At 38.8% G+C, this 21,084-nt stretch overlaps 1 protein-coding gene across 1 annotated transcript in view; it reads right to left on the bottom strand.

Moving 5' to 3' along the window:
* MCOLN2 (mucolipin TRP cation channel 2) overlaps positions 1-21,084 on the bottom strand; it is a 418,859-nt gene that overhangs the window by 31,598 nt on the left and 366,177 nt on the right. The window contains exon 9 of the mRNA XM_053693157.1: positions 10,658-10,864. Within this exon, the coding sequence (XP_053549132.1) occupies positions 10,658-10,864 (207 nt within the window). The remainder of the gene's footprint in view (positions 1-10,657; positions 10,865-21,084) is intronic.

Raw genomic sequence — 21,084 nt, 5'->3', positions numbered from 1 at the left:
TACACAGCTGGTTGCCATAGTAAGCCCTGGTGTACATCCCTTTTCTAATTTTGTCCATAGGACCTTTAAACAACCCAACTATCCTCTAAGGGTATAGTAGTTTTCTTAACTAAGCTGAAACTACTCCTTCCCCCCTAGGGAATGTTTGTCCAGCCTCCTTAGCGGTGTTGGCTATGGGAAACAGTCTTGTAAATGTGAATGCGTCCATCTTTATAATTTACTGGACGCACTAGTATAGATTACACCGGAAATGTCTTTATCGGACGTACTATGTCGGCGTCGCCCAGGATAGTTAAAACCTCCTAAAGTAACAATTCTATCTGAGTCTGAGAATTCTCTCTCAGATAATCCCAAAGAATATTACTCCTTCAGTAACAGGGAGGAACGATTCGGAATAGCACCTACTGAAATAATTCCTCTAGTAATGTTTTCTACCTCGTGGGAAAAACATACAATGCATCATAACTCAGAGTGGAGTGCGAAAGGTAGCGCAGGGCACTGCATGTGCCATAAAATCTTGTGGGACACTATGGGAGAAATTTGTGGCATAACTTGATCATTGTCAACAGTGACAAGCAAAATAGTTCCCACATCTTGCAGAGAAAAATAACGCTGCTGTTTCCTAACTGATAAGGAGAAAACTGCTTTTTGGTAACAAAAAACGGACCGGCTCTAAAATCCGAAACACGCTAATTAACGCTACTGTGTGAGAAACAAACAGACGTTACCACGCATCAGACAGCTCTAACACTTTTAGCTGTTTAGACAAAGCGCTATGCCACCAGAACCCATCTAGCATTCTTGCTGAGTCATAAATCCGTTCTAACAAAGAAACGAAATATTAAAATCACTCATTCTGTATAACTAAACAGAAAGAAGTATATGCGCAGCACTTATTACACACAAATCCTCTAGTAATGTTAAGCGCAGGGCTTCCCGCCAACACTAGTCCCGCCCATCGTGGGTGTGTTGTACTAGCTAACATGTTAGCCGACATTTTAATGACAAAAAGACTCCGTATAAACTGACTCTGTATAAACTGATAGAGTGCACCTTGAGACTGAACTCCTCGGTCCCCAGTGTCAACCAATGCTACCCTATATGATCCCCTAATACACTAGGAATACCATATAGATCCTTTTCTTCCAAAGGAAATAAAGTGCCCAACTTTTTTCTGAAACTGTTTATTTTCCCCCAGAAAAATTAAGTCAGCACTTGCCTTATACTTTGCCAGGCAGCAGGGTAACTCAGCAGGTTTAGGAGGTCCTCTCCCCCCTGTGGAAAATGATAAAGCCTGAGTTAAGTTTGCTTAGACTATCAGGATTAGGGCAGCATAAATATATGGGAGGCGCAGTGAGAATTATGTCCCACAAGTTCCCATTGCTCTAAAGCCACCAAAAGCTCTACTGTAGAGACTGAAATGGACTACGGCTACACACCAGAACAAAGCAGCACTCTCTGGTACTACTTTAAAAATAATAAACTCTTGATTGAAGAATCTTTTCTAACATCACTTTGCCACTTCCTATCACTAACGTAGGCAAAGAGAATGACTGGAGTGGGATGGAAGGGAGGAGCTATTTAACAGCTCTGCTGTGGTGCTCTTTGCCTCCTCCTGCTGACCAGGAGGTGAATATCCCATTAGTAATTAAGATGATCCGTGGACTCATCGTGTCTTAAAAAAGAAAATCAGGCAGTGCTGTAAAGGCTGCCTGAGGAACACGTTGCATATTTTAATTTTTTTTATTGCTATACTTTGTATTTTATTATTACATTTATTCTAGTAGTATCTACCTTGTACTAATTTGGTTTCTACATTACTATTAGAAACATTGGAACCTAGGAACCACAGCATACCATCCTAGGAGACTAAACAAGAATAGACAACTGGTGACTACAATACCCAGCCTGCCTTTACAGCACTACCTGACAGTGCTTTCCAACATGTGAGTACCACAGTTATACTTTACATTCTTTTGGTATTTAAGGGATAGGAAAGTCAAAATTAAACGTGCATGATTCAAATAGTGTGTGTAATTTTAAGACACTTTTAAATTCACTTCTATTTTTAAATGTGCATCGTTCTCTCGGTATCCCTTGTTGAAAAAGAATACTCACATATCCTACACTAGTGGGAGTTGCTGCTAATTGGTGCCTGCACACATTTGTCTCTTATGATTGGCTAATTAGATGTGTCCATCTAGCTGCCAGCAGTGCAATGCTGTTCCTTCAGCAGGATAACAAGAGAATTAAGCTCTTCTTTATTTTCCCCATAGAATCTTTCCAAGCAAGCGCAATCCATTTGATTATTATCCTATTCATTGTTCATTATTGATATTTTCACTTACATATGAGTGTATAATTTTGCACATTATTTGCACATAGAGATGTTTTTTGTTTTTTTTTAATTCATATTCCTGTGATAATTTATTCACAGTATTTATAATCAGCGCCCTCTACATTTCTTCTCTTCTCTTTTTTGTAAGTGTTTGATATTTTTCAAAATATAGATTCTATAGTATTTGTGAATTCAACTAAGGTCAATTTGCAGTAGATCTAGGTCAGCTATGTCCAACATTGGTCACTGAAAGCTGAAACTGGGCAAAAACTATTTAAAATCACTGAGTGAAAAATGTAAACCTCCGAGAAAGCTTAAAGTAATATGCTTATTGGTTTTCTATTTTAAATAAAGTGGATACGAAAAAAAAAAATCCCTATTAGCTTAAGTTGCATTTCAAAGAGCTGTAATATCTAACCATCACCGCACCCAGCATTTTACAGTTATGCAGGATTATTTTATTCTTTTTGAGCCCCGCTAACCTGCGCCAGCACAGCGAGGCCCGCTAACCTGAGCAAGCACAGCAAGCCCCGCTAACCTGAGCAAGCACAGCAAGCCCCGCTAACCTGCACCAGCACAGCAAACCCTGTTAACCTACACCTGTGAAGTTTACCTAAAATTTACTTCAAGAATAGTCTTTCTAAATGTGCAGGTCTCGCTACAACCATCTCTATGATACTTGCGTTTACATCAGTTACCTAAGTGTGCAATGGTACCAGGCAAACGCATTTCTTTGCTACTTGTCAATGACCTCCATAAACCTTAATATAAGAAGACAAATTTCTTGATTCTTTGGAAAGAGGCAGCAAGCAACAGAGGAATCAAAACTTTGCTTCTTTTAAACGTACAAAAGTCAAAGGGCTTACTTTATTAAGGGGATGATTGTTTTTCTTTTAAACAATACTGCTCTTTAAATTCAGCTTGAGTTGAGCAGGTATTTTTATGACTAATTAAGTTAAAGATCCGTCTAAATTTATTTCAGTTTAAATTTGTGACGGGAAATATTTTATCAACATCTAAAGTCTAATTTAAAATATTATCCAACTAGTTAGGAAATATTAAATTATTAATCATGTTTACAAATACAAATTAAAAAAAAAAAAACAGATGAATAATTTAATACTTTAAAGTAGATAAAATTGGAAGGACCAAGGACAAAACAGAACTGCAAATATTTGTTACAAGTGCATTATTAATACTTGAGAATGGTTTTAATTCTCCTCTTCCCGTCACCCACACCAGCTTCTGTGTTGATCAGAACGACATAAACAAAAGGATAATGGAAGACGAGACGTGGGCTGTTAAGATTTGTCTGTACATGCACTTGTTTGACAATGAAACAACACAATTCAGGAACAGAAAGAGGAAACCAAACCCCAATCTCTAGTCAGTGAATTAGAAACATTATGAAAATAAGAGTGTTTGTTGCCGGTATGTATGTACATTTCACACATACCAATCTCACAAAAAGATATGGTGAGTAATAAAGGTAATGGTAAAAACCCTTCACCATAAAAACAAAACAAATGATTAATAGCACACCCAAATGTATTTGGTGACTTTTCTGCACTAACATCCTCAGGGATTCTGGGTAAGAAGGCTCACAATATAGATAGTTTAGGCATATTAGTCCAGTAGACAAGCTTTTCAAGAGCTTTCCTCTCTTCCTCAGGAATAGCTTCAAACCGGAGGAAGATAGCCAAGCTCTCAAAATATTGTCATTTAACTATCATGTTAGTTCAATAAAATAACATAATTTATGCTTACCTGATAAATTTATTTCTCTTGTAGTGTATCCAGTCCACGGATCATCCATTACTTATGGGATATTCTCCTTCCCAACAGGAAGTTGCAAGAGGATCACCCACAGCAGAGCTGCTATATAGCTCCTCCCCTAACTGTCATATCCAGTCATTCGACCGAAAACAAACAGAGAAAGGAGAAACCATAGGGTGCAGTGGTGACTGTAGTTTAATTAAAATTTAGACCTGCCTTAAAAGGACAGGGCGGGCCGTGGACTGGATACACTACAAGAGAAATAAATTTATCAGGTAAGCATAAATTATGTTTTCTCTTGTTAAGTGTATCCAGTCCACGGATCATCCATTACTTATGAAATACCAATACCAAAGCTAAAGTACACGGATGATGGGAGGGACAAGGCAGGATTAAGCGGAAGGAACCACTGCCTGAAGAACCTTTCTCCCAAAAAACAGCCTCCGAAGAAGCAAAAAGTATCAAATTTGGAAAAAGTGTGAAGCGAAGACCAAGTCGCGGCCTTGCAAATCTGTTCAACAGAGGCCTCATTTTTAAAGGCCCAGGTGGAAGCCACAGCTCTAGTAGAATGAGCTGTAATCATTTCAGGGGGCTGCTTTCCAGCAGTCTCATAGGCTAGGCGTATTATGCTCCAAAGCCAAAAGGAAAGAGGTTGCCGAAGCTTTTTGACCTCTCCTCTGTCCAGAGTAAACGACAAACAGGGTAGATGTTTGACGAAAATCTTTAGTAGCTTGTAAGTAAAACTTCAAGGCACGGACTACGTCCAGATTATGTAAAAGACGTTCCTTCTTTGAAGAAGGATTAGGACACAATGATGGAACTCATGGATCTCTTGATTGATATTCTTGTCAGAAACCACCTTAGGTAAAAACCCAGGTTTGGTATGCAGGACTACCTTATCTGCATGAAAAATCAGATAAGGAGAATCACATTGTAAGGCAGATAGCTCAGAGACTCTCTGAGCCGAGGAAATAGCCATCAAAAACAGAACTTTCCAAGATAAAAGTTTAATATCAATGGAATGAAGGGGTGCCAACGGAACTCCTTGAAGAACTTTAAGAACCAAGTTTAAGCTCCACGGGGGAGCAACAGGTTTAAACACAGGCTTAATTCTAACCAAAGCCTGGCAAAATGCCTGGACGTCTGGAACCTCTGCCAGACGCTTGTGCAAAAGAATAGACAGAGCAGAAATCTGTCCCTTTAAGGAACTAGCTGATAATCCTTTGTCCAAGCCCTCTTGGAGAAAAGACAATATTCTAGGAATCCTAACCTTACTCCATGAGTAATTCTTGGATTCACACCAATATCTTGTGGTAGATTTTCCTGGTAACAGGCTTTCGTGCCTGTATTTAAGTATCAATGACTGACTCGGAGAAGCCACGCTTTAATAGAATCAAGCGTTCAATCTCCATGCAGTCAGTATCAGAGAAATTAGATTTGAATGATTGAAAAGACCTTGTATCAGAAGGTCCTGTCTTAGAGGCAGAGTCCATGGTGGAAAGGATGACATGTCCACTAGGTCTGCATACCAAGTCCTGCGTGGCCACGCAGGTGCTATCAGAATCACCGATGCTCTCTCCTGTTTGATTTTGGCAATCAGTCGAGGGAGCAGAGGAAACGGTGGAAACACATAAGCCAGGTTGAAGAACCAAGGCGCTGCTAGAGCATCTATTAGTGTCGCTTCTGGGTCCCTGGACCTGGATCCGTAACAAGGAAGCTTGGCATTCTGGCGAGACGTCATGAGATCCAACTCTGGTTTGCCCCAACGATGAATCAACTGAGCAAACACCTCCGGATGGAGTTCCCACTCCCCCGGATGGAAAGTCTGACGACTTAGAAAATCCGCCTCCCAGTTCTCCACGCCTGGGATATGGATTGCTGACAGGTGGCAAGAGTGGTACTCTGCCCAGCGAATTATATTTGAGACTTCTAACATCGCTAGGGAACTCCTGGTTCCCCCTTGATGGTTGATGTAAGCCACAGTCGTGATGTTGTCCGACTGAAATCTGATGAACCTCAGTGTTGCTAACTGAGGCCAAGCCAGAAGAGCATTGAATATCGCTCTTAACTCCAGAATATTTATCGGAAGGAGTTTCTCCTCCTGAGTCCATGATCCCTGTGCCTTCAGGGAATTCCAGACTGCACCCCAACCTAGAAGGCTGGCATCTGTTGTTACAATTGTCCAATCCGGCCTGCGAAAGGTCATACCCCTGAACAGGTGTACCCGAGACAACCACCAGAGAAGAGAATCTCTGGTCTCTTGATCCAGATTTAGCAGAGGGGACAAATCTGTGTAATCCCCATTCCACTGACTCAGCATGCATAATTGCAGCGGTCTGAGATGAAGGCGCGCAAATGGCACTATGTCCATTTCCGCTACCATTAAGCCGATTACCTGCATACACTGAGCTACTGAAGGGCGCGGAATGGAGTGAAGAACACGGCAAGCATTTAGAAGTTTTGATAACCTGGACTCCGTCAGGTAAATTTTCATTTCTACAGAATCTATAAGAGTCCCTAAGAAGGAGACTCTTGTGAGTGGGGACAGAGAACTCTTTTCCTCGTTCACGTTCCACCTGTGCGACCTCAGAAATGCCAGAACTATCTCTGTATGAGACTTGGCAACTTGAAAAGTTGACGCCTGTATCAGGATGTCGTCTAGACACGGAGCCACCGCTATGCCTCGCGGTCTTAGAACTGCCAGAAGTGAGCCCAGAACCTTTGTAAAGATTCTCGGGGCTGTAGCCAACCCGAAGGGAAGAGCTACAAATTGGTAATGCCTGTCTAGAAAGGCAAACCTTAGAAACCGATGATGATCTTTGTGAATCGGTATGTGAAGGTAGGCATCCTTTAAGTCCACTGTGGTCATGTACTGACCTTCTTGGATTATGGGTAGGATGGTCCGAATAGTTTCCATTTTGAAAGATGGAACTCTGAGGAATTTGTTTAAGATCTTTAGATCCAAAATTGGTCTGAAGGTTCCCTCTTTTTTGGGAACCACAAACAGATTCAAATAAAAACCCTGTCCTTGTTCCGTCCACGGAACTGGATGGATCACTCCCATAACTAGGAGGTCTTGCACACAGTGTAGGAATGCCTCTTTCTTTATCTGATTTGCAGATAGCCTTGAAAGATGAAATCTCCCTTGTGGAGGGGAAGCTTTGAAGTCCAGAAGATATCCCTGAGAGTCTCCTTCTTAGGGACTCTTATAGGGATTCCCCGAATCAGAGATGTCACCCACAGACTGAAGCTCTCCGTCCTCATGATCTGCATATTGTGACGCAGTATCAGACATGGCCCTTACAGCATCTGCGCGCTCTGCATTTCTCCTAACCCCAGAGCAATCGTGCTTGCCTCTTAATTCAGGCAACCTGGATAATACCTCTGACAGGGTATTATTCATGATTACAGCCATGTCCTGCAAGGTAATCGCTATGGGCGTCCCTGATGTAATTGGCGCCATATTAGCATGCATCCCCTGAGCGGGAGGCGAAGGGTCTGACACATGGGGAGAGTTAGTCGGCATAACTTCCCCCTCGTCAGAATCTTCTGGTGATATTTCTTTTATAGTTAAAGACTGATCTTTACTGTTTAAGGTGAAATCAATACATTTTGTACACATTCTCCTATGGGGCTCCACCATGGCTTTCAAACATAATGAACAAGTAGTTTCCTCTGTGTCAGACATGTTTAAACAGACTAGCAATGAGACTAGTAAGCTTGGAAAACACTTTAAACAAGTTTACAAGCAATATAAAAAACGTTACTGCACCTTTAAGAAACACAAATTTTGTCAAAATTTGAAATAACAGTGAAAAAAGGCAGTTACACTAACGAAATTTTTACAGTGTATGTAACAAGTTAGGAGAGCATTGCACCCACTTGCAAATGGATGATTAACCCCTTAATACCCAAAAAATAATAAAAAAGACAAAAACCTTTTTTTTTTTTTTTTTCAAACAGTCACAACTGCCACAGCTCTACTGTGGCTTACCTCCCTCAAAAACGACTTTGAAGCCTTTTGAGCCCTCCAGAGATGTCCTGGATCATGCAGGAAGAAGCTGGATGTCTGTGTCTGTAATTTTTGCTGTGCAAAAAAACGGCAAACTAGGCCCCTCCCACTCATATTACAACAGTGGAAAGCCTAAGGAAACTGTTTCTAGGCCAAATTCAAGCCAGCCATGTGGAAAAAAAAAAACTAGGCCCCAATAAGTTTTATCACCAAATACATATAAAAACGATTAAACATGCCAGCAAACGTTTTATATTACATTTTTATAAGAGTATGCATCTCTATTAATAAGCCTGATACCAGTAGCTATCACTGCATTTAAGGCTTTACTTACATTACTTCGGTATCAGCAGCATTTTCTAGCAAATTCCATCCCTAGAAAAATATTAACTGCACATACCTTATTGCAGGAAAACCTGCACGCCATTCCCTCTCTGAAGTTACCTCACTCCTCAGAATATGTGAGAACAGCCATGGATCTTAGTTACTTCTGCTAAGATCATAGAAAACGCAGGCAAATTCTTCTTCTAAATACTGCCTGAGATAAACAGTACACTCCGGCACCATTTAAAAATAACAAACTTTTGATTGAAGAATAAACTAAGTAAAAAACACCACACTCCTCTTACGACCTCCATCTTGGTTGAGGCTTGCAAGAGAATGACTGGATATGACAGTTAGGGGAGGAGCTATATAGCAGCTCTGCTGTGGGTGATCCTCTTGCAACTTCCTGTTGGGAAGGAGAATATCCCATAAGTAATGGATGATCCGTGGACTGGATACACTTAACAAGAGAAACAGGTATCATTGCATGCTACAATACTGGTTAATTCAATATCTTATATATATATATATATATATATACACATACATATATATATACACACATATATACACACACCCAGGTAGCCCTCCGTTTACGCCAGGGTTAGGTTCCAGAAGGAATGGTTGTAAATCGAAACAGTTGTAAATTGAAACCCAGTTTATAATGTTAGTCAATGGGAAGTGAGGGAGATAGGTTCCAGGCCCCTCTCAAAATTGTCATAACACCTAATACATTTATTTTTAAAGCTTTGAAATAAAGACTTTAAATGCTAAACAGCATTATAAACCTAATAAAATAATCACACAACACAGAATATATAATTAAACTAAGTTAAATGAACAAAAACATTTGCTAAACAGCATTATAAACCTAATAAAATAATCACACAACAGACTTCACTTGTATTTTTCTGCAAACAGTTCTTGCATTCCAATCTGGACTGATTTATAGACAGGAAGATCTTGTTCCTTTGAAATCTGCTTGATAGCTAAGGTCTGGTTAAACTGATTAATTTCAGCTTGCTTGGCTTTGCTGCAACACAAGCGGACAGCTCCACCTACTGACTATTTTAATAAATGCACTATATATATATATATATATATATATATATATATATATATATATATATATATATATATATATATATATATGTGTATGTATATACACACACACACACACATACATATTGTTACAGTATAGGCATAGTAATGGAAGGTGTCTATATTCCCTCAAAAGTGCTGCAGTGTGGGGTATTGTCTGACAACCCCAGGGAGAATTGTTATGTTTGTTTACCACATAGAGAAAATATGTGATTTATTTCTGGGTCTCTGGGGTGGAGCATTTGGAGAGTAGGGTGGGCCAGTGCTCCACCCCGCACTTTGCAGGTAGCACATTATGTCAAAAAGTCCAGTCCGGGAATTCTGTCTGACTCAGCTAGCTACTCACCTGCATGTGGTAATTGACAGCAGGTGCTAATAAAATCCCCAGTCAGGGGTTGAGAGGTAGATTTGCCAGCAGAAAAGGGAAACTGCAAACACTCTCCTGAGAGACTGAGAGGAATTATCTCTAAAGGACAAATTTTGAAAGGTCTGTGCAATATTACTTTTGTGAAAAGCTACTTAGTGCAGACAGTTGTACTTGTTAGTAAGTGCTCAGTAGAGCAAGCCTCTTGTTTTGTTTATGTTTATTTTGCCAGACCTGATAATAAACAGACTGTATTTTATAAAGCTACAACCTTGTGTGGTGTTTCCAAGATCCCAGGTCACAATATATATATATATATATATATATATATATATATATATATATATATATATATATATATATATATATATATATATATATATACACACACACACATATACATACATATATACTGTACATAAAGACACATACATATATACTTTACATACACACACATACAGGGTTTTTTTTTGTGGGGGTACTCACCGGTACCGAGTACCTCCACCTCTGCCAACTCATAATAGGTAATATTAGTAATCATTGTGTAAATACTCTAGTTTTTGCAAGAGGGGGCTTCAGAATACATCAAACATTGTAAATAATGTTGTCCCTTTAATTTTCTCAAAGTTACTAAGCAAAATTTATCAATCAATCAATGAGTACCAGCACCTTTTTTTTTTTTTTTTTTTTTAACAAAAAAGCACTGCATACATATATATACTGTACATACACACAAACTAACCTTTATTGTTTCATAAGAGTCCGTTATTAGTGCAATAAATAAACTGAGAATCATGTAGATGAAAAGACTGATGAAAGAGTACAGGTACAGCCTGCTGAAAAGCCACACAAGGGTGCTCTTCTGTTGAATTTGTGCAAAGGTAGCAAACATATCATCACCATTGACCAAGGAAAACAGGCATTCAGCCACTGTGTTCAGATCTTCAAACTGCAAAGATGGAAAGCAGAATAAGCAATGAAAATAATTAAGACCTGAAACATTCTCTGCTTCAATGACACATCTAGTAATAACTTTATATTTTAAGCAGGGTGGGCTTGATTTAAATCAAGTCATATTAAATCACTAGTTAGTAAGATTTTATTTTTTTATTTTTCTAGATAAAGACTCATTCTTGCTTCTTGTTAATACAGGTACAAAACCCAAAATCAGGTATAAATCTCAAAATCAGGTACAAATCTCAAAATCAGGTACAAATCCCAAAATCAGGTACAAATCCCAAAATCAGGTACAAATCCCAAAATCAGGTACAAATCCCAAAATCAGGTACAAATCCCAAAATAAATTCTAAAATCCAGAATAATTCAGAAACTCTGTTTTAAAGAAAATATTAATGGACAAAAAAAAAAAAAAATCAGAATTATTAAAAAATACCATTTCTTCTACTAGATACGACGAGTCCACGGATTCATCCTTACTTGTGGGATATTATCCTCCTGCTAACAGGAAGTGGCAAAGAGCACCACAGCAGAGCTGTATATATAGCTCCTCCCTTCTCTCCACCCCCAGTCATTCTCTTTGCCTATACTAGTAATAGGAAGAGGTAAAGTGAAAGAGGTGTTAAAATGATAGTTTTTATTTTCTTCAAGCAAGACTTTTTTATTTTAAATGGTACCAGTGAGTGCTATTTTTCCTCAGGCAGCAGATGGAAGAAGATTTCTGCCTGGAGGTTGATGATCTTAGCAGTTGTCACTAAGATCCAGAGGAGTTCCCACAGAATGGCTGAGGAGTACTTGAGAAGCTTCAGTGTGGGAACGTTTTTCATGCTACAAGCATTGCGGTATGTTCATCATTTATTTCTGGAGAGACTGTGGTATTTCAGAACTGGCTGACATAGTTCCCATGAGGGAAGGGGTAAGCAGTAATCCTACATATATGAAGGGGTTTTACTGGGTCCTGTATATTATTGTGTATGGGCTAAAATGCAGCAAAGGAATGGCAGCATGGTTGACACTGGCAACAAAACGTTTTTTATGATGAAACGTTTTTTATGTTCAATGGTACTGGAGGGTTTCACATGGCTTATATGTTTTATTTGGGGATACAAAAAACCCACATGGCTAGTTTCCTATACCGCTTTACAGCGGTTTTTGTTAGGCAGAGAGACATTGCATAGGATGGGCGGGGCCTAATTTTTGCGCCTCAGATGCGCAGTTGATTTTCTTATGAAGGGGATCTGATGGCATCTCGTCAGAATGCCAAACTTCCTTGCTACGGGTCCAGGTCAAGGAGTCCCCAAGCTGTACTGATAGATGCTCTAGCAGTACCTTGGTCGTTCAACCTGGCTTATGTTTTCCTCCATTTCCTCTCCTACCTCGTCTGATTGCAAGAATCAAACAGGAGAGAGCTTCAGTAATCCTGATAGCGCCTGCGCGGCCACGCAGGACTTGGTATGCAGATCTAGTGGACATGTCATCTCTGCCACCGTGGAAACTGCCATTGAGACAGGACCTTCTCATCCAAAGTCCTTTCCAACATCCGAATCTAAATTCTCTGTAGCTGACTGCCTGGAGATTGAACGCTTGATTTTATCTAAGCGGGATTCTCTGAGTCGGTCATTGATACTTTGATTCAGGCTCGAAAGCCTGTCACTAGAAAAAATTACCATAAGATATGGCGTAAATATATTTATTGGTGCGAATCCAAGGGCTACTCATGGAGTAGGGTTAGGATTCCTAGGATTTTATCCTTTCTCCAAGAAGGATTGGAGAAGGGATTATCACCTAGTTCCTTAAAGGGACAAATTTCTGCTTTGTCAATTTTACTACACAAGCGTCTGGCGGATGTCCCAGACGTTCAGTCTTTTTTGTCAGGCTTTAATCAGAATCAAGCCTATGTTTAAACCTATTGCTCCGCCATGGAGTTTGAATTTAGTTCTCAATGTTCTTCAAGGGTTCCGTTTGAACCCATGCATTCCATGGATATTAAGCTTTTATCTTGGAAAGTTTTGTTCTTAGTTGCTATCTCTTCTGCTCAAAGGGTTTCTGAGCTTTCTGCGTTACAATGTGATTCGCCTTATCTTATATTCCATTCTGATAAGATGGTTTTGCGTACTAAACCTGGATTCCTTCCTAAGGTTGTTTCAAATAAGAATATTAATCCGGAAATTGTTGTTCCTTCCTTGTGTCCTAATCCTTCGTCTAAGAAGGAACGTCTGTTACATAACTTGGACGTGGTTTGTGCCTTGAAGTTTTACTTACAAGCGACCAAGGATTTCCGTCAAACATCTTCTCTATTCATTGTTTATTCTGGAAAGCGTAGGGTCAAAAAGCTACGGCTAACTCTCTTTCTTTTTGGCTGAAAAGCATCATCCACTTGGCATACGAGACTGCTGGACAGCAGCCTCCTGAAAAAATTACGGCTCACTCTACTAGATGCTTCTGTTGAACAGATTTGTAAGGCTGCGACTTGGTCCTCCCTTCATACCTTTTACAAATTTTCCAAATTTGATACTTTTGCTTCTTCGGAGGCTATTTTTGGGAGAAAAGTTCTTCAAGCAGTGGTGCCTTCTGTTAGCTATCTGTCCTGTCCCTCCCGTTCATCCGTGTCCTGTTGCTTTGGTATTGTATCCCACAAGTAAGGATGAATCCGTGGACTCGTCGTATCTAGTAGAAGAAAAGGAAATTTATGTTTACCTGATTGATTGATTTCTTCTACGATACGACAAGTCCACGGCCCTCCCTGTCATTTTAGACAGTTTATATTTTTGTTTTCAAAACTTCAGTCACCTCTGCACCTTTTAGCTTTTCTTTCTCTTCCTATACCTTCGGTCGAATGACTGGGGGTGGAGAGAAGGGAGGAGCTATATATACAGCTATGCTGTGGTGCTCTTTGCCACTTCCTGTTAGCAGGAGGATAATATCCCACAAGTAAGGATGAATCCGTGGACTTGTCGTATCGTAGAAGAAATAATTTTATCAGGTAAGCATAAATTTCCTTTTTTCCCCTGAGAATCACAATATTCTCTGCCTTGGTCTTTGTTTTGTTTTTGTGTTCAAAAATGCAAAATGATAAGTCTGGATTTATTTAAAATAACTATTTCATTACAGTACTGTACTAGGTTTCTGATGGTACTATATATACTAAAGTATAACAAACATAAAACTACTTTTAAATAGTATGTATATAAGATGTATGACATGTAATATTGCATTAATGACATAAGTTATTGTTGTTTACACAGTCCCATTTTACAGATGCAAATATATAAATATACTGAAATCCAATTTTTTTCTGGTCCCAAGCAATTTGGATAAAGGGTTTTGTTCCTGTATTTATAACCAGATGAAAGTTTCATTTTTAGAATAACCTATTTGTTTTACATTTTCATCAGAAAATTACTGATTTGGTTACATACTATTAGAAATAGAAATATAATCATGAAATTATTTTTTCAATTTCGGCCTTTTTTGCTCAGTATGCGTTTCGCCATAATTATCCCTGCTCTTGTTAAAGGGAAGTCTACTCAAAATTAAACTTTCATGATTCAGATAGGGCATCCAATTTGAAACAACTTTCCAATTTACTTTTATCATCAAATTTGCTTTGTTCCTTGGTGGTATTTTTGAAGCGCTAAACCCTAGGTAGGTTCAAACTGATTTCTAAACCGTTGAAAACCGCATATTAGATTAGAGCATTTTGAATGTTTTTCAGAATTAGACAGTGCGAGTTTGTGTGTGTCATATAGATAACATTGTGCTCACTCCTGTGAAGTTATTTAGGAGTCTGCACTGATTGGCTAAACTGCATGTCTGTCAAAAACACTGAAATAAGAGGCAGTCAGCAGAGGCTTAGATACAAGGTAATCACAGAGGTAATACGTGTATTAATATAACTGTGTTGGTTTTGCAAAACTGGGGAATGGGTAATAAAGGGATAATCTGTCTTTTTAAACAACAACAATTCTGGTGTAGACTGTCCCTTTAAGTGCACCTATACATTAATTATACATCATTTAAAAAAAAAATTTAACAAAGCTTTACGATACCCCATATGGGTACATGAAATACATTTAATACTGGAAAATGGGCGGAGGGGATTAAAAAAAAGAAGTTATACTTACCTGATCAATTAATTTATTTCATGGTGGTGAGAGTCCACGAGTCATTACATGTGGGAGTTTCCCTCCTAAAAAGATACCCCAACACACCAGAGCTTTAAACCCCCCTCTTCCCATGATTCGTATAGCCAAGTAGATGAGGAAAACACAAAAGGAGAGATAAGCGGGGCGAAGAAGTGCATAACAAGTACGGCTGCCACCTGAACAAAAAGGGTGGGGCTTGTGGGCTCTCACCATCAAGAAAGACCAAAAATGTTGTTTTAGTTAATCAGATAGTGAGTCCACAAGTCATCACATGTGGGAATCTATACCCAAGCAGTGAAGTGCATGAGAACACCATGAAATAGGTAAAACAAACAATGAAGGCAGGTACATTACAGATCAGGCACTACGGCCCCTTGAACTTTCCTGCCAAAACCAGCCTCATAAGAGGCATACACATTAAAGTGATAAAAAAAACTTTAAAAAAAAGTATGTAAAGACGACCAAGTAGCTGCCTTGCAAATCTGATTAATAGAGGCCTCACTCTTAAAAGCTGAAAAAGTGGCAACTGCTCTAGTAGAATCAGTAGTAATGCACTCATGGGAGTTATCCCCACAACCAAATATATGTCTAGCTACCTGACCAGAAAAATTAACAAACAAAAAAGGAGAAAGTCTGAAATCTTACGGGTGATTAGCTGCACTTTACAAGTACCCAATACATACATACATTCATACATTGTGGCTTCCACATATTTGAGCATTCTCACAACATCCAGATTGTGAAGAACAATGCTCCTTAGAGTTCTTAGGAGATGGACACAAAGAAGGAATCACAATTTACAGATTAATAGTATCTGTAGGTAATAACTTCGGAAGAGCAAATTACAGCCTTATCCTGAAGAAGAATCAGAAAACAAAAGGTTTGCATGACAAAGCTGAAAGATAAGGAAAAAATGGAGATCCCAACAAGAAAGGAAAAAAGCAATTAATCAGAAAGGCTAAAGTTCATGCAGAAGAGAAAATAGCACAGTCAGTAAAATATAATAATATATAAAATAGCAAACTGTCTAAATTATTAGATTGTAAAGATAGTTAAATTATATTAAAGGGACATAAAACCCTATTTTTGTCTTTCATAATTCATATAGAGATTGTAATTTTAAACAATTTTTGAACTTCCTTCTATATAATTTGTTTTGTTCTCTTGATATCCTTTGTTGGAAAGGGATACCTAGGCCCAGAGGCAGAACTTTTCTTTACTTTCTGCGATGAGATTTTTTAGTGAAAAAATTTCTGCAGGTCATTTTTAAATAAAATTCAATTTTAAATTAGACAGTTACACTAACGCACCAGTTTAATTGCAATGTGTTGGTTAACTGAAGAATTTTTTTTTTTAATGTTTTATAATATAGTGCAGTAGTTGAAAATTGCATTGCAAATTAGCTGCATACAAAAAAAGAAATTTTAAAATGTCTTTAATAAATCTGTTTCCTTTTCTCTTTATCTAACATAGAAATGTAGTAATAAAAATATGCAGTGCTCTTACATTAAGAATAAACAGCTTTGCAGACTGGGAAAGGCTAAGGGGCGGGTTTGAAAAAATCTCAGAGCCAGTCAACAAGCAATGTGCTACTGCATATTTGACTGCTCACTTCAAACAGCAGTTTGCCCTGGATGCACTGTGTTAAGGAAAATTTACACAGTGCAGCTGTTTGAAGAGAATAGTCTTTGGAGAAGTACTACAAAGTTTAAGCACTAACAGTTCCTGCATGTGTCCTGTTCTTTCTGCAGACATGCTGCATTTTCTGCGATGACATCTCACATCACTGTATGTTCTGCCTTGGGATACCTAGGTAGACTCAAGAGGTGCTGATTGGTGGCTGCACATATACGCCACTTGTTATTGGCTTTCAGTTAGCTTCCAGTAGTGCACAGCTGCTTCTTCAACAAAGGAGACCAAGAGAATGAAGCAAATTGGATAATAGACGTAAGTTGTTTAAAATGGTATTCTGTCTGAATCAGGAAACATTTTTGGGTTTTAGGTTTCTATAGGTTATGCTACTTTGAATGATGATGTGGGTAATATTTCTCTTTTTACTGAGTAAGAGGTTTTAATGTCAATTTTAAAAAATACAACTAAATAAGTCTGTGGGTCCAGATAACATTCATCCAAAGATATTTCAATCTGTAATAGCTTGTAGAGCGTTTCTCTCTGTATACATTTTTATTATTACCCTGGGGAGGTCTCCCTATGGGTGATGGGGGAACCAGATGTGGACTCCTTGCCGAGTGTGCATTTAGGAATGTGGCTGCACCTCACTGACTAGGTCTAATGAAGGTCGGAACGATCGTTTGTGGTTGTCATGATCCTTGTTCAGAGGAGAATTGCCTGGTATTTCAGGGCTGGACTGACCTTACTTGGCGGAATCAGACTGATATACTTCAGGAAAGTCTTCTTCTGTGAAAAGCACACTGGTCTAAGAGTGGCTGCTCCTGGGTTGTTAATTTGCCACAGAAAGAGAGGATGAGCTGTTCGTTTCTGGTAGAGCGCTTCTCTCTCTGTATAAACTAATAGCTACGCCATTAGATGATTTATTTAATCAGTCATTCTTGACAGCTGTTGTTCCAGATGACTGGAAAACTACTAATGTATTCCCTCTTCATAAAAAAAAAAAGAGTAGTAGGGAAGACTTTGGTAACTATAGGCCAGTTAGTATGACCTCAATTGTAGGGAAATTAATGGAAACTCTAATACACGGACAGAGTGGTGTCACTACTGGAAGATCATAGACTAATTTATATCTTTGACCATGTAACTAAATTAATAGACCAGAGAAGAGCCTTAGACATAGTGCATCTACACTTTAGCAAAGTATTTCACACTTCCGTACAAAACAAACTTATTCACAAAATGTATTGCCTTGGTGTAAATACTTAGATTGTTAAGTGGTTAGAATGCTGGCCTAAGGCTAGAAGGCAGAGGGTTTTAGTTAATACAGTACATCAAACGAGGGGTCAGTCCTTTGACCTGTTTTGTTTCAGTAATTCTGGTTGTGGGCTCTAGGGAATGGTGTGTTTGATGATAAAAAATAAAAAAAATTGCGACAGAGTTGATGTTCCACAAGGGGTGGATCAAATGCACAGTGATATTCAAATTGTGTGTTCTGTCTGAATCACAAAATAAAATTTTCGGGTTTCATATCCCTTTAAATTTTAGTTCCCATTTATCTGCCCATATAAATATGTGCATATGTGGCTAAAAACTTTCAAAATCATTTATGCAATATTCATTTTTAATAAAGTGTTTTACTGTTTATTTACTGTAAATATTCCACATTCCAAAGTACTTCACATAGGGTAATTTGTTCTAAGTATTAAAAATAAAATATATGACATATATATGTGTATATAATATATATATATATATATATATATATACATACACACATATATACATATACACACACACACACACACACACACACTACACATACTGTGTATATATATATATATATATATATATATATATATATATATATACACACACACACATATACCCCCCCACACACACATACAGTACATACACACATATATACACACACACCAAAATAATCATACATATATAGAAATATGTATTTATGAATAAATAAAACATTCTTCAATGTGAAGAACATTGGAATGTAATATTTCATGTTGGGCTAGCGCACTTGAGTAAACAGGATCAGGTTTGCTCGCTGGTAAGGGTGTTTTTTTCCCCCGCTTTTAGCGTCATTGAAGTATATAGGGGAATACTTTACTGCAGTCTCAATATTCCCAGTTCGGCTTTTTGCGTGCATCGGGTTAGAGCTCACGTGAAAACTTTTTACTTTCAACTTTCAACATGCGCCCTACCCAACACAAGCAAAAAGTTTACTTCTAGTGAAGTTACCGTGCTCCACATGTAATCTAACCCTAATTAAAATGGAACTTGGGAATTATTTCAGAGGCAGCACTGCACACAGTAAGGCCAGTAGAATACTTGGTTGCACTGAGAGAGGTACTAGCAGCAGAAATGGGTTCCTATGCCACTTTACAGATCACTAGTCATTGATGCAGATGTTGCTGCCACATACCTCCCAACCGTACCACATTATGCAGGATCATCACAGGTTGGAAGGTCTGGAGTGCTATCGTCCTACAGGCTATGAGAACTGACCCATGGAATTATAGAAAAGATACATTTATTTTTAGTAGTTTGAGAAAACATAAGTGAATCTTCTCATGAGTGCTCATTTTTTTTAGCTTATAATTTCCTCCAAAATAGTAAAAACAAACTGTATGCTTACCTGATAAATTCCTTTTTCATGATGGTGAGCGTCAAGTCATCATGTGTGGGAATATTCCCATCCTAACCACTAGGAGAAGGCAAAAGACACCCACACCAGAGCTTAAAATACCTCACACTTCCCACGAAAAAAAATCTCAGACAGAATTGAGGTGTTCAATCGCCATACCGTCAAAAAAAATTTTTAGATAAAAGAAAGGACCTTGAGAGAGAAGATCCTCTGGATAGCAACACAAAATGAGATAAAGGGTAAACCAGGTTGAACAATGTAAACCAGGTTGAACAACCAAGGGACCACTAGGGCATCTGTCAGACTTGCTTGAGGGTCCCAAGACCTGGCACAATAGAGGCAGTTTGTGATTCAAATGAGAAGACCTGAAATCTGTCCGGCAGACTCCAACATCTCATAATTTAGAGACTACACCCTCCAGGGTGAAGAGATTGGTGACTGAGAAAGTCTGCCTCCTAATTGTTCACATCTGGAATGTGGATAACAAATCTTGAAATAGCCTTCTGCCCAACTGATGCAGAACACTTTATTGCTAAGGAACGGAGTTCCTCCCTGATAATTGACATAAGCCTCTGCCATAACATTGTCTGACTGGAATCTCAGTAAAAGATTTGTGTCTGAGGTGGGGCCAACTCTGGAGAGCCCTGAAGACTGCATGGAGTCCCAGAATATTTGTTTGTTAACCTCGCTTCCTGAGGAGAGCAAACTTTCTCACCCTATGGTCCCCGAAACCCTCAGACTGCACCCCAAGCTAATAGGCTGGCACCTGCGGAGATTACTATCCACAATGGTTGAAGAACGGAGGCTCCCTAGCCAAACTGTTTAAAGAACGGAGGCTCCCTGAACTAAGGACTGGTGAACCTGCCACTAAATCAAGGACGGTCTTGACTTGTAATCTGAGTTCTCTGAGACAGAGTCTCGTGGTCCCCATTCCATTGATTCAGCTTCTGAAAATGGAGGCCCCTGAAGATGAAATCTGGCAAATGGAACTGTATCTGAGGCAGCCACCTTAAAACCCACAACTTCCATACACTGAGCTATGAAAGGGAAAATTATTCAGCTTGGGTACAGGCCTGTTGCAGCTTCAGTCTGCTTTGATCTGTCAGACACAAATGCATAGGTCACAGAATCAATTATAAACACCAGAAAAGACACAGGTTTAGTGAATTAATGAGCCTTTTTGGAAGATTTATTTTCTACCATCTGAGTGTGAGACACAGTCAGATGATAAGAAGCCTGTACTAGAATGTCATCCATGTAAGGAACTACAGAAATTCCTTGAGCTTAAACTACAAAAAGTACTGGAAGCTCTGTTGTCTAAACACTTTTGGAGCTATAGCCAGACTAAAAGAGTGTCACAAACTGATAATGCTGGTCTAGAAAAACAAATCTCAGGAACTTGACATGATCCATGTGGATAGGGATATGCACATAAGCATCTTTCAAGTCTATGGTAGACAAACTGACCCTCATGCACCAAAGGAAGTGTGAATTGTCTCCATCTTGAAAGCAGGAACTTTCAGTAATCAGTTCAAAATTTTTAGATCCAAAACAGGCTGAAAAGTACTCTTTTGTACTATAAATTTGAATAAAACCACTGGCTTAATTCTGGAGTTGGAACTGAAGTAATCCAAAGGAGAGAGAAAGCAGTCTGCGTTTAGAAACCGTATCAGCAGACCAAGACAAGCCACAAAGCTCGTTTAGCTAAAGCAGAAATCTTAGCATTGATGCAAAGCATTTCCACTACTGCGTCACAAATAAAGGAATTTGCTG

Source organism: Bombina bombina, chromosome 10 (assembly GCF_027579735.1).
Source record: "Bombina bombina isolate aBomBom1 chromosome 10, aBomBom1.pri, whole genome shotgun sequence".
NCBI classification, from domain to species: domain Eukaryota; kingdom Metazoa; phylum Chordata; class Amphibia; order Anura; family Bombinatoridae; genus Bombina; species Bombina bombina.
Note: the sequence above shows the minus strand (reverse complement) of the source record. Positions and strands in the feature narration are given on the sequence as shown.